General features: G+C 56.8%; 6 protein-coding genes across 6 annotated transcripts; 2 read left to right on the top strand and 4 right to left on the bottom strand.

Annotated features, from left to right (window-relative positions):
* The first annotated feature begins 55 nt into the window (after positions 1-55).
* On the top strand, positions 56-1,425 carry K452DRAFT_25684 (uncharacterized protein). Its single transcript, XM_033538413.1, has one exon. It carries the CDS (start codon positions 270-272, stop codon positions 1,071-1,073), a length of 804 nt encoding a protein of 267 aa, XP_033397760.1. The 5' UTR covers positions 56-269; the 3' UTR covers positions 1,074-1,425.
* A 352-nt stretch (positions 1,426-1,777) lies between these two features.
* K452DRAFT_308444 (uncharacterized protein) lies at positions 1,778-2,538 on the bottom strand (the record flags this gene model as incomplete). Its single annotated transcript, XM_033543157.1, has 3 exons — positions 1,778-2,065; positions 2,221-2,439; positions 2,503-2,538. 3 exons carry the CDS (start codon positions 2,536-2,538, stop codon positions 1,778-1,780), a joined length of 543 nt encoding a protein of 180 aa, XP_033397759.1.
* On the bottom strand, positions 2,279-3,205 carry K452DRAFT_25241 (uncharacterized protein). The gene is made up of 2 exons (XM_033538250.1): positions 2,503-3,205; positions 2,279-2,439 (listed from the first exon to the last, which is right to left on the bottom strand). The coding sequence occupies exon 1, from the start codon at positions 2,979-2,981 to the stop codon at positions 2,535-2,537; it is 447 nt and encodes a 148-aa protein (XP_033397758.1). The 5' UTR covers positions 2,982-3,205; the 3' UTR covers positions 2,279-2,439; positions 2,503-2,534.
* Positions 3,206-3,429: 224 nt separating this feature from the next.
* On the bottom strand, positions 3,430-4,204 carry K452DRAFT_308443 (uncharacterized protein; the record flags this gene model as incomplete). The annotated part of the gene is made up of 2 exons (XM_033543156.1): positions 3,430-3,615; positions 3,704-4,204. 2 exons carry the CDS (start codon positions 4,202-4,204, stop codon positions 3,430-3,432), a joined length of 687 nt encoding a protein of 228 aa, XP_033397757.1.
* Positions 4,205-5,198: 994 nt separating this feature from the next.
* On the bottom strand, positions 5,199-7,929 carry K452DRAFT_25141 (uncharacterized protein). Its single transcript, XM_033538213.1, has 6 exons — positions 7,394-7,929; positions 7,249-7,326; positions 6,703-7,193; positions 6,272-6,649; positions 5,617-6,219; positions 5,199-5,563 (listed from the first exon to the last, which is right to left on the bottom strand). Exons 1-6 carry the CDS (start codon positions 7,428-7,430, stop codon positions 5,372-5,374), a joined length of 1,779 nt encoding a protein of 592 aa, XP_033397756.1. The 5' UTR covers positions 7,431-7,929; the 3' UTR covers positions 5,199-5,371.
* Positions 7,930-9,829: 1,900 nt separating this feature from the next.
* On the top strand, positions 9,830-10,600 carry K452DRAFT_287244 (uncharacterized protein). Its single transcript, XM_033540439.1, has one exon. The coding sequence runs from the start codon at positions 9,887-9,889 to the stop codon at positions 10,178-10,180; it is 294 nt and encodes a 97-aa protein (XP_033397755.1). The 5' UTR covers positions 9,830-9,886; the 3' UTR covers positions 10,181-10,600.
* The last annotated feature ends 2,195 nt before the right edge of the window (positions 10,601-12,795 follow it).

Below are 12,795 nucleotides of genomic sequence, written 5' to 3'. Positions count from 1 at the left end.
GTGGCAGCAGTGGCGTTGCTTCCGGTGGAGCACCTAGCCATGGTGGAGGGAGAAGGGCTTCAAGTGGTCCTGCAGCAATAGGTGGACAGAGAAGGCCTAGAGACAGCCGTCAGATGAGGAGGACTTCGCGTGGTGACAGTCTCGTGATGCCGCCCGCTGTCAGGGTATAGCTTGCTGGCGCGGCGATGCGTGTAGCAACACTGAAAACACGAGACTCTTGACCAGGACGGTAAGAGGGCTGCTGAAGTGCAGCGCGGCGATTGATCATCATGTTTTTTCTCTCATTCTGCATTTCGCATGGCACACAGGCACACATGGAGGCGTACAGGCGTATTCGACCACCAGCACACAGCAACAACAGTATTTTACGGCGGCAACCTTTCTGGCTCATCAGTACGGCTCACTTTTACCTTTCTTTTGCCTTTCCGGTGCCTGGAGCGGACGGCCCGGCGAGCGAGCATTCGGCGGCATGTTCTTTTTGGTGTACCTTTTCCCTTATTTCCTTCTTGGCGCCTCCTTTTGGTCCCTGGATTCTTCCGCTCGTCTTCACCTTTCTTGACATAGGCGTCCCCGCTGTGGCGTTTGACGTGGCTCGAGCGCCGGTGGGTGCCGGCTTGCTCGGCTTTCTTTGGCAATCAAGTGCTTCACGCGGATCGGGAACGGTAAAGAATGAACAAACGTCTACGAGTTGGCGAGTTGGCATGAGAACAACCACCAAGGATTTGTCTCCGTTGGCTGCAAACCTCACCTATATCGTCGCTGTCCGTCCACCATCCGCTTTTTTCCTTCTCTTTCCTTGCTCCAGGAAGCAATCTCCCGTTGGCTCTGCTGGCCGTTTTCTTGAGCTTTCGTTTCATTTTCCCTTTCTTGTTTATATAGTAGCGTGCCCACCGAGGCGTCATCTCGCTCTTGTTTTCAACCGGACGACTAGTGTCAACTTGCTCCTACTCGTCTTTGCTTCTCCTTTCTCCCCTTACCAACGGCTTCTCTTGCGGCCGTCGCCACGGGACTTACGAAAGAGCTTCCCTGCGCATACAGCAGATTTACGGGGCAATATCCCCAATGGCCTGTAAACAAAAATACGGAAGAAACAAATCAGGAAGGAAAGGAACGGGTGTGATAAGAACAAAGGAGTGCGAGCGGCCGGATATCGGCTGCCTCCGTGGTGCCGCACGGCACTGTATGACGCCGCACGACTCGGAGCGGGACGGGACGGGACGGGACGGGGCGAAGGAGGTAGTGCAGGGGACTTTTGTCGTTGTATGATATCCCGCATAGGTTCTTGGGCAATCGTGTGTATTATATAGGCAGGGAGCAATGGCTTAGGTAGTTTGCATGCGGGAGAAAGCGAAGGTCACGCTTTCTTCCGTCTTATTGCTGGTTTTGGGTCGGCTTGTTTGCCAGTGGGATGCTAGGTATGCATGCGTGGTTTGAAGTTCTATTTCTATCATCTACTCAGTTCCTTGGTTTTTATTGTTTGTCTATTTTGTCGTCTCCTTTTCTTTCTATCTCTCCTCGCACACAACCCCTCAATGTACCACGTCGCATCGCACCGCACGTACCACGGATAATCGAATCGAAGAGCCCCTTCATCATTGCAATCATCAACTACACATACATGAGCTCATAAGCGTGCACAAACCAAGCTGAGGCACAACCACCCTAACGACGTCCTCACCAGCACCAATAACAACGATGCAGTATTCAAAAGCGGCATTCCCTCCCATACCCTTCTTCTCTACACCCCTCTCGAACACGCAAACAGATAACTACAACCCTACACAAAGGTACCGCCGCGATGGTCCCTCGCGGCGCGGCGGAAGTGGATATACGTAAGCACCGACTGAAGAACGAAAACCGCGCCAGCCATGATCAAAAAGGCAGAATCGGCGGAGCTCATGCGGCAGCGCTCGTGGAAGTAGCCCCAGTCGTTGCCGTGGCCGCAGTAGACGCCGTTCTTTTGGGAGATGCAGCCGCCGTTGGTGAGGTCGTTGCGGTAGAGGCGGTAGCGGTTCATGTCGCTGTTGGAGGCGCAGGTGATGTGGCGGAGCTTGACGGCTATGGTCTGTTTGTGCGGGGTTAGTTCTGAAGGAGAAAAGTCCATCTCATTTGTCTCGTCCCCCTCTTCTTCTTCTGTTCTTATTCCGCGCAGGCAAATGGCTGTAAGGAAGGAAGGGGTGAGGAGAAGAAAGCAAGGGGCCGAATGGACAAAATACTCACAATGCCCACAGCAAGCTGGAAGCCGGTCGCCAGCCCATCAACCGCTGACAGGACGGTGGGGCTCATCGCCGTTAACCAGAGGCTTGCGAGCCCAACCAAGGCGGCGAAGATGCCAAAGGCACCTGAGAAAGCGGCTACGTTGATGGTGCGGCTGGTGCCGAAGACTTGGTCTTGGATTAGCTTGATCGAGAGGCCAAGGACTACGGCTGAGAAGACGATCTGGGCAGGGTGTTAGTGGGGAGTGTGTGTTTGTGGGAAGAAGTGGGCACGGAGGGTGCGCACCTGCACACTGCGCATGACTATTCTAGCGAGCGTCATTGTGGGCGGTTAAGCTGGGTTTGATTGTCTGCTTCGGTGGGATTGCTGCTGTAGTAATTGGATTGGTTTCTATGCGTATACGGAGGAGTAGGTAGGTAGGTAGGTAGGTATGTATCTATCGGACGAGCACGAGAGGAATGGACGGAGGAATGGTATCGCAGGCGCAGCAGCGAGTGTTGAGATTTGTAGGCGCGCGCAAGGAGCACAACAGAACAAGAAGCTAGAAGGGCAATAAATAGACAACGAGGAGTGGATGAATAAACTATCAATAGACCACGTCTCCTCGTATCAGGCGGTGCTGGTGGCAGCAAAGAAGGTAACCTTGTCTTACGAGCGAGCGGCACAGCGGCAAGAGGCAGCGGGCGCTTGCTCACAATATAGCACCACCAGGCAGCAGCGGCAAGGCAAACCGCCAGCCTCCTCCTTCTTCCTCGCGTCACCATGGTACTGCTTGCTGCGCCCGGTCGAAGATGGCCTCATGGATTCCTTTATTGCGCTTCGTCTGCACGCGAGTGGCTTGGTTTGCGCGTTTGTTGTCGATCGACGACGCGCCGTGACGGGTTGAGACCCCGTGGAGCCGTGGCGCCGCGCCCTGGACGGCTGCATTGCCGACTTGGCGGTCCTGGCCGGCGATCGCATCTTATCGTCCATCTCCGTGCCATTTTTAGATCGACTGTGGGGAGAATTGATGACTGAGTAGTATCGATACTTTTAGTGCCTTGGTGCTGGCCTTGAAAAAGACAAAGCTCCGTGGAAGTGTCGCCGAGAGAATGTATGCATATTTTTCGTGTTGTAGCCTGCTCATTAGCATACATGTATTAAGGTCATCCCAGACCTTTCGTGCCTTTTCTGAGTCATTCCTAGTTTGCCCTGGTGAAACCCGCAGCTCTTTCAATCCTCCAAGCACCGATTTTTCATCAAGCTCGTGTGTGTCGTCTCTGTAACTTCAGGCACGAAATCTGCCGACTCCAAAGGTCCGCTTAAGACTCCCGTGTAGAGGAATCGCAGATACGCATCGCACGTCGCGTGGCCTCCTGGGCCAGTCCAGTGGTACGTCCGTGTCTTCTGGTCAAATTCCTGTGCGTACGTATCTTCGTCAGACTGGTGTCCCGTATACGGCTCTTCGAATAATCTCTCCACATTGTGCATTGAGCGTTCGACTTACCGGAGCTCCGTACATGAAGGCGCGATAGAACTTGCGCGAGTCCGCCGCCAAAACTGCCATGTGTGCCTGCCAGGTGTGGCCCTCGCATTCCACTGTGACGTCGCTCAACGAACCCACGTGTAGGTCTCTCAGCGCGCGTTCCTGGAAGCCTGAACGCTCTGGCGTGACGTGGTTGAAGTCCAATTCCCAGTCGCGGATAGCCGGGGTGGAAGGTGGAGATAACGGACTGATCAATTCCTGAGACGTCTTGTTCTCTTCCTGATTGTCTTCCTGACTAGAAGTGGAATATGTGACGGTGCTAGGCGACAGCAGAAACGTTGTTGTCTTGCGTTGTGGCGTTGACGGCATCGATGGGAATGGTCCCTGCAGTTCACCTCTCTTGTTACCTGGACCTGTAACGGGCATCTTACGCTGTGGTGTCGATGGAGGGCCTTCTTGAGGTTCGCTTCTCTCGTTCTCTTGACCAGTTGCAGGCATTTGGGGCAGCAGAGTGAGCGTCATCTTAGAGCATGTATTTCGTCCAACTTGAAGCTTGTAGTAGAATGTCCGGCTTGATCGGGGATGAAGCGGAGATTCGGGCTGCTGGACTATAGGCTCCAGGACGCGGGCCGAGCGTGCATACGCCGGTTTGATATCCGGAAGGCCTTCACGTGCTTCTTCCAAAGCGTCTCGATCTGAAGTGTCCAGAGACCTAAAGAACTCCATATATTGGTTTAGCAAGCACTAAAAAGTCAGTGTTGGTGGACGGGACGCTGCGGATGAGAAGGCGGCGTAAAGACGTTGACCGTCAATGTGTTGATGTTAAAGCACTAGCGACCGTGTGAAGGCAACGCACATAATGACAGGTTGGTGAATGAGTGTTAGCTACCAAATGAGAGTAGTTCGGAAAATCAGTGATTAGCGGTGGAAGATGCGATCACGGTGCAAAGACAGACGGTTTCGATCGGCAAAGTTGTCAAGGAGGTAGTTGCTCTTGCCAGCCGGACGGGCGAGCGACGACGACAACGACGACGCAAAACCGCCATGACTGCAAATTATCCTGCTTCTCATTATGTCGTTGTTAAGGGTCGGAGGACGAGGGAGAAGGTTTAAAAGTTAGTCGTAAGCTGCCAACAGCCCCCACAGCCCACAGCCACAGCCACAGCCAATACGAAGGGGCCGGAGCGCACGCTTGACTCCACCACCGAGGCGCAGAGAAAGCCAAAAAAAGAAAAAGAACCAACGAGGACAGGAACAGCCCTCATTGCTGCCGTGAAACACAGCCACGTGCCCCGCTCCGGGGCCGACAGTTTCCGCCGCATCCGGCCGAGCTCGCCCGTCCATTCTCAGCCGACGTGAAACCGCTGTACCAGAGTCAGTCCAGCTGTGCCGCGTTGCGCGTTACCCAGGGCAGTAGTGGGGACCACTACCGCTGTTTGTTCCCTTCCTGCAGTCAGCCCTCGGATGCCGTCCCTTCCGCCCAACGATTGAGACCCTGACCCATCTAGCTGAGAACCACAGGTACGGGGAAGGCCTAGGCTCGAGCTTGTAGTACACACCCTACCCATGCCTCGGCACCATTGCTTCCGTGCAAACACCCCATAGATCAACGCCAACGTCTTGTTCCATGCTCATAACAGACTACCGTTCCGTAAATACACATTGCCCTCACCCCTTTTCCCGCCCCCACTACTCCTCCGACTCAGCCGTGGCATTCGCAGTATCCGCCTCGCTGCCCTGGGTATCCTGGCTCTCCGCCGTCTGCGGTCTCTCAGCGCCCTCGTCCCCAGTCGATGCGGCCTGGATGCCCGCCGGAACGAATGGAGTCCCGTCCTCTTCCGCGTCAAGCTGCATGAGATACGTCTCCCAGATCTCGATCAACTGCGTCGACGGTTAGCAACGATACGGTAAGCGGAATGGGGCCATGCACTCACCTCCTTCTGTGCCTCCACCGCACTCTCAAGGAACGTCTCCACCCCACTCTTGAAGTCCTCGACCTTTTCCCTCTCAAACTTCTCTAGCTCACTGCGCATCAGCCGGCCCATGTCCTCAAACAGCAGACGCGCTTGGTTCGACTTGCGCTCCGCATCAGCAACGTCGGCGCTCAGCTGGTTCAGACGATCCTGCTGGCTCCGGCCTTGCCGCAAGAGCTTGTCCTGTGTTGCCTTGCGTTTTGCCAGCTCCGACTCGGCAGTGTGCCATGCGTGATAGGCCTTCTGCCTTTGCTGGAAGGCCATCTTGACGGAGCCTATGAGGCGGATGTATTCATCGATAACGATGCCAAGAGTAAGAACATCCTGTTGGGCTTGGCGTTCATACAATTCGCGAATACGGAGTTGTAGGTCCGACAGGCCATCCAGAGGGCCGGAAAGAGCGGGGGATAGTTCGACAGAAGCGAGAGAGTGGAGAGATGCCGAGAAATCGCCGCAAGCCTCGGCCAAACCCTTGCGCTGGGCCACGACAGTGTCGGTAGCTTTCAAGAGAGCCTTGAGTTGGCCCTCCAGGGCATCGAGGTAAACCTTGCGGTCGTGGAACCACTGAAAGAGGTTAACAGAACCGCGAGAGGTAGCTAGACATAGCGAGACTTACGTCATCATGTTCAATGAACTTTCCTCCGCCACCGACAGACAGCATTGAACCAAACATTCCCTTGTTCTCGGTGAGGAGAGGGTCTTTCCGCTCCTTGTGCTTGATGTCGACATTGAATGCCTCACTTTCGAGGAACAATTTCAAGTCTCCATCATGCTGTAGTATCGGGTGCGCGGCGCATTTGTTCAGCATACGCTCAAGCGCCTGGCGTCGCGACTCAACAAAGTCCGCATCGAAACGGCCGACCGCCTGCTTCTCGGGAACCGGGGGAACGACAACACCGGGGTTGTTGTTGTGGAGTTGGTTGTACAGCCACAGGAAGTCACGGTAACGGCGGGAAACGGCGAACTCGGGGTTGCGATAGGCCTTGGACGTTGTCTTCGGGGGTCAGCCCAACAATGCGACGCCACTCGAGCAATTGGACTACATACCACGGTCCTGACTTGATATTCGGTGTGCGAGCTTGTCAGATCGCCGACCTTGTGCGGATCTCCCACGGTGATGTTGAAGGTTGGCTTGGCTGCCTGCTCCACGCTGACACTCGGCTGCCTCTGCTTCGGCAGGCCATTGTTCGCGGCAGGCTGCACGGGCGGCGGTATCCTCGCCCCAGTCGAGCTCGTCTCGAGGTCGTCATCCAGGCTCACCGAATCCATCATGCTGCGGATCGACGACGTCGAAGTGGCGGTCGCGGGCCGCGAGCCCTTCAGCTCCTTTTGGGGAGGCGCCGGGGGCTCGTCGACTTGCGGCTCGGCGAGCGTGTCGATCGAGGCGCCCAAAGGGCCCAGCGGGTCTTCTGCGACTTCAAGACGGGTGGGCTGGGGCACGCCGACGCGGCGGCCTGGCCTGGGTCTACCCGGCGACCTGGGGGCGGCAGAGGCGGTGGGAGCGGGAGCATCATCGGCCGGCTGAGACTTTGCATTCTCTGGGCCCAGTGAGCTTGATGCGGGGCAAAGTGGGATGGCGGGGGAATGGGTCACCTTCAGCGGCGGCCTGGTCGGCAGCAATCTTGGGTATGTTTTGGCTGGAGTTGGAGCGCGAGGGGTTGGAGGGGACATCTGTTCGGCGAGGTCAATCGATCAATGAATCCAAGCATTTGCGGGGGCCAGGAATGGGGAGGCTCACCACCCCAGGCGGATGCGCCTTCGTCGTGGAGGTCCATGGTGTGCTTCGGCCGGATGTTGCATGTGAGCTGCGGAGCTGGCGATGTCGAACGTCTCGGCGGCCGGGGCGTCAGTGCGCCGTCGCTTCATGGAGCAGCCCAGTCGCAAGGCAAACCACCAACCACACTACAGTACTCAGCCCAATCCGCTCAGGTCAACCTCTGCCCTCGGGGTCTGAAATTGCGCAAACCAGGGTCCAGCGAGAACATAGCGGGTGCCTATCGCCTCTCTTTCCTCTCTCTATTTGCCTCTGCCCATCTCCTTTTCGCGTCGGTGCGCGGGGTTTTTGTTGAGATGCTGCTCGCAATCACTCGGCCGAGGGGGGTTCTCGTTGCTCGTAACTAGACGAGCACTCTCTCTCCTATTCTCCTCCCCTTGCCCTTGGCCGTTGGTTATCCCTGAGCCCTGAGCAGCGCTGTACGCGAGAAGAAGAGCAAGGAATCCCGCCCTCGAGAGCAATGGAGACCCCGCGACCCCGGCCCTTCAGATTGCCATGTTCGACCAGACGAAACATGCTCGTCGCCTCCTCCCGCCCGTTTATTTCCAAGCCAATGGCGATCGGCCAGCGGTAGGACGACGTGTCGTGCTTCGTAAATGATTTGGATTTTGGGGCTGCGAGTCACAAAGGGATGCTATCTGTTTGCGCGTCCAGCCACCTGTACATACGGTACTACTATCAAATGCAAACAACTGGCAAGGAGCTCATCCCTGCAGGAACCCCCTTAGCAGCACGGGAGACTGCGTGCCCCAGACGAGACCGGTGTCCAGGATTCTGCGGAAGCCTCCTGTTTGCAAGGGAATAGTCCATGGGCGACCCTTGGACCCAAGCCGTGGGCCAACACGAGAAATTGCAGCGGGAAGGGCATGGAGAAGGGTTTCACGCATGCACTGGCCCGCTCATGAAGCACTTGAGAAGCAAGCTAGCACTGCACCAAGAATTGCGATAGGCTGCCTGAGGCAAGACTGAAGATAGATTCATCAATCTGCAATAGTTGAGTCAGGCCAGCCGGCTAAGGCGAGGCACGGTTGCTATCGTCGAGACGGTTGTCAGACTACGGGAGCCCGTAGGGCCGTGTGGCCCACCGCAAGCAGCGCAAGCACCGCCAACCATCAGTGTACAACTCAACTGCGCCGAGCGCGCATACGCGCCCGAGCAAATTTGGCGCACCGCAGAAGCGAAGCTAGAAACTTCGCTCGGGACGCTCTGAGCAGCGCAGGATGCAGGCGGACGCTTCAAGCACGCATGGCACAGGAAGGGTGCGGACAGATTGCTGTTTGCTGACCGGTGTGCAGCCTCTCGGCTGCGGGTTCCCCACATTGGGCTGTGTCCCAACCTCAGTGCGCAGAGCAAGCGGGAGAGAGATCTCCGAACCGGTGGTGATAATCGCCTCAAATCGGCAAGTCGGGCGCCGGAGTGGACCCTGATTAGATGGTCACGGCGAAAGAGTGAGGCTATTGTTGTATGCGCACGGAATGTCGGGTTCGCCATGCTGCCTTAACGCGGGAACTTTTTTTTTTTTTCTTACTCTTTCTCAACGCTTCGAGATAAGTGATTACCTACTCGTAGAGAGAGCTGCCGTAAGCTGTGCCGTGGCGGCGGGACGGGTTGGCGGGCGTTTGTGTCGACCGCGGCCTAGATGCGTGCGGCGAGCGTCGCCTCCGTCGGCCCCCGGGAAGCGGCAAGGCAACAAGGTAGTTTAGTTTGTAAGTTTAGACTTACTGAGTAGCTAGTAGGTGGTCAGGGGAGTCAGGCGACGACGGTGAGCAGAGAAAAAGGGCGGGCGTGCGCAAGCGGGCGGTGGGGCAGTGCGCGTCGCGGACGGGCGGCCGGTGAGAGAGGTGAGAGCCTGAAGTGAGGGAGGCACGGGAGGCTTAGGTGATGGCCGGGCGTGCCGCAGCGGCGGGAGGCCCGGAGACGGAGACGAGGACAGGACAGGAAGACCTAGGGCGACGGGACAGGCAACAGAGCGAGAGAGAGAGAGATGCGGCGTTCCTGGCGTTGCAGGGGAACCACGGGTCAAGTGCGATCGGACGATGGGCGGAGTTAAGAGGGCAGCCACGACGGGCAACCGGTGGCTTGGGCTCCTGCCGGCCCCCGCTCCCTCGCGAGACTTAGGGCTTGAAACGTTTGCTCGGGCTGTTATATCAGCCTGCGCGCATCCCTCGGCCGCGCCTATTATTTACTTGCCCTGCTAGCCTGCACATCTCCCGCCCACCTTGCACACAATCAAGCATGCCAGCCTCTTCTGTCTCCGGTTCCTCCGGCTCTCAAGTCTGCTACTTCACCATCACTCCCCACCGCTCCACCTACCCTACCGCCGACTCCGACTTCTCCAGCCACTACTCTATCGAAACTCCCTCGCCTGAGCCTTTCTTCACTGTCCTCTCCCCCGAGACTCCTTCGGAACCCTCCAACCCGCTATTGGCCGTCCGTCCTCCTCCATTCAACGTCAGCATGCCTACCATGGACGCCTCCAAGCTCCTCCAGCTGCAGACGTCGGCTGCCTACTCCTCCAAGAGGCCCCAGCCCCAGCCCATCCAGGACGTCCTGGACCTCAGCCCCATCAGCGACTCCCGCTCGGGCTCGGATGCCTCTTCTCACGGCTCCTTTGCCCCGGCTCTCCAGACCATCCGCTGCTCTCGCTGCCACCGCACTGCCAGCTTTGGCTCCAAGCAGATGGTCAGCTTCGGCGTCAACTCGTACTACTGCACGCGCTGCGCCTCCATCGTGGGCTTTGGCTCTGGCTGAGCGCTTCGTCCACCTTCCGGATTCGTTCACCGGAAGCAACCACACCAAACCTATCACCACCAACCAAGGCCTACATGTTGATTTACCCATCATCTTTTTTGGCATTGGCAGCACTTGCACGTCGTACGCACCGCCGCGATTTGTCAACCGCATGCTGCAGTCATAGTTGCACAACAACGACATGCCCGTGTCGGGTTTCAACCAGTCGCCCATCGGCTTTTTACCGAGAACGCTGCCACCTGTCGGCCCGGTCTTTGGTTACTCAACGCAGCAGAAGGCTTTTACGAAAGGCAAGGAGGAAAACGACGAAGGACCATGTCATGTCTAGCGCCACCACAGCAATGCATCGGACAAAAAGAGGGAGTGAATTGAGGGTCACGAACTCGCACCTGCAGCGCAGGCCCCTGTCGTTGATCGGATGCTTTTTTTATTTTTTTTTTTTATTTTTTTTTTTTATATATATTGTTGTCTTACCCAGTTACGATACCCGGGAATAACTATTGGAGTTCAAGAGGAGGAGATTACGCCGCCTCAGTAGATATCAACGCGCAAAGCAATGAAATGACTAGTCTCAACTTCCCGTGTTTGTTCGCATCTCGACGTGCTCAGCTGCGCCTCGCTTGACCTTCCCTTGCTAGCGCTCAGACTGGGCGGATCCACGCTTAGCACGGAGCTACTTCCTCCCCCGCTCACTCGATAGCTTGGCTTCACCGGTGTGCAGCCCCCACAAGAGCCACACCCACATCTCCTGATGTTGCCGCGAAAGTAAAGTAAGGGAGGGGCGGAGCTCATTCCTCGAGTCCCCGCCGCAACAAAGTTAATTCGTCATGGTTTAGCGGCCCAAAGGCGAAGCGGGACGCGTGATGGGGGCATCTGGCAACAGATCGTTGATCTAACCGGCTCCGGAGCTTTCATCGGCGATCACATCTCGATCGGCCAGCAGGAGTGGCCTCGGAGATACAATCCGCAGGACAAGTTTAAGACCGGCGCACCCGCGAATGCGTTCGACGACTCACACCCAGCCGCTTGTCGTGGGGGAAAGCGGATTGCGGACCGGGGGAGCTAGGCAACTCTAGCTTTGTAGAGTAGAGACGGGGCACAAGGAAAAAAAAGTGCTGAGCCAACCAGGCGCGCGCAGTCTGTCGCATGATCACCGGGCTGTTGTGTTTGCGTTGTGCTTGTCTGAGGTCTCTCCCCTTCCTCCTTCTGACGCGCGTCCCATCGACCCGCCAACCAGCCCGCTTCTCCCCTGATCAGCGTCGCCGCCGGTCGTCGGCCCACGAGCAGAATGCAGGCGCATAATCGCCAGATCGCTGCGAGTCGTCGCGTGGACGCTTTGTTCATGCGCTAACGCCGCAACGCGGGATGGCTCTTGTAAGCGGAGGAATCTACGCTACGGGAGCCGCGCGAGGGATGCTAAAGAAAAAAATGAATTGTCTGTTGGAGGGCTGAACAGCCAAAAAACACACACCTCGGTCAACAGCAGCATGTCGTCATGGCCTAGACATTTCGCGATACGACATGCCCCGGGGAAAAAATGGATCTACAGATCGGCTTTTGGTGTGGCGGTGCGATCCCCCCCCCGCGATGGAAGTGGTGTCTAGAATCAGCGTGAGATCCTGTGCTGATGATGATGAAAGTCACAAAAAAACCAGGCAGGGGTGCGCGGCCTTCCAATCACTCGTCGGCCAGCTGCCCAACCCCCCGTTTGCTTTGCTGCTGCTGTCGTCACTTACGGGCGCGCGCCGTTTTTTTTGACCCACCCCGCGTCGACGAAAAAATCCTGAAACTCAGCACGCACTCCCGCAGCACGCTCCAAAGCCTTCCCAAGTCCAGGAATTTCAATCGCGATCGACACGTGGGTGCGGATCCTAGCGGCTGCTGGTGGCTGGACAACGAGGGCCTGTCGGGCTCACTGCTGGTCGAGAAGCTCCGTGACGTTATTCCTGCCTGAGGATTTTCGCAACGTGTGGGGTCAAGGGTTTTGGTGCGATGGACCCTCGGTGTCAGATAAAAGTTGCGGGTTGCGTGCTTGCGTACACTTTAGAGTACTCTAGCCTCTAGGCCTTGAGAGAAAGTCGGAGCCCAATCCCGCCCCGCCGACCTCGTCCACTTTCCTCGTACTACTTTGCACGGCCAGCATGGTGCGCGCGTGCAATTGTCGTCGAGATCTTGGTTCACTATTTCATCGGACATCCATTCTTCCATCATCGAGATCCCAAATGCCCCTTTCGCACGCCCAAAATCCTATCGGCGACCGATGCAGCCACACATCGACATTCCCGTCGATCTCCAATCAATCCGCCGCTAAACGAACGACACCACCAAACGCCAAAACACATTCCCTCCGATCCACGATTCACATCGCCCATGCCCGTCAGCTTTCGTTTCACCCTTGTGCAACGTGCTACCATTCCTAGCTGTACTCTACAGGCCCTTTTCGCATCCTACATACGCCATCAAGCACTTCACGCTACTCATACACGCAATTCTGTGCGCTCGCGCCGTAACAGCTCCTGCAGCCCATCGTCTCTCCTATGTCATCCCGTCATCCGTCCCACCGCTCGTGTCCGTGAAACCAGAGCACCCGAGCTATCCGAGCCCAACCTAAGCCC

The sequence above is a fragment of the Aplosporella prunicola genome (assembly GCF_010093885.1).
Source record: "Aplosporella prunicola CBS 121167 unplaced genomic scaffold K452scaffold_12, whole genome shotgun sequence".
Lineage (NCBI taxonomy): Eukaryota > Fungi > Ascomycota > Dothideomycetes > Botryosphaeriales > Aplosporellaceae > Aplosporella > Aplosporella prunicola.
The sequence above is the reverse complement of the archived record's forward strand: the minus strand, read 5'-3'. Positions and strand labels throughout refer to the sequence as shown.

Coding starts and splice junctions, on each gene's coding strand:
- K452DRAFT_25684 (XM_033538413.1), top strand. CDS start 270: ATGTTTTTTCTCTCATTCTGCATTTCGCATGGCACACAGGCACACATG.
- K452DRAFT_25241 (XM_033538250.1), bottom strand. CDS start 2,981: ATGGTGACGCGAGGAAGAAGGAGGAGGCTGGCGGTTTGCCTTGCCGCT.
- K452DRAFT_25141 (XM_033538213.1), bottom strand. CDS start 7,430: ATGGACCTCCACGACGAAGGCGCATCCGCCTGGGGTG. Junction 6,220..6,271: donor AGTTCATTGAACATGATGAC/GTAAGTCTCGCT, acceptor AACCTCTTTCAG/TGGTTCCACGACCGCAAGGT. Junction 5,564..5,616: donor CGGTGGAGGCACAGAAGGAG/GTGAGTGCATGG, acceptor CCGTCGACGCAG/TTGATCGAGATCTGGGAGAC.
- K452DRAFT_287244 (XM_033540439.1), top strand. CDS start 9,887: ATGCCTACCATGGACGCCTCCAAGCTCCTCCAGCTGCAGACGTCGGCT.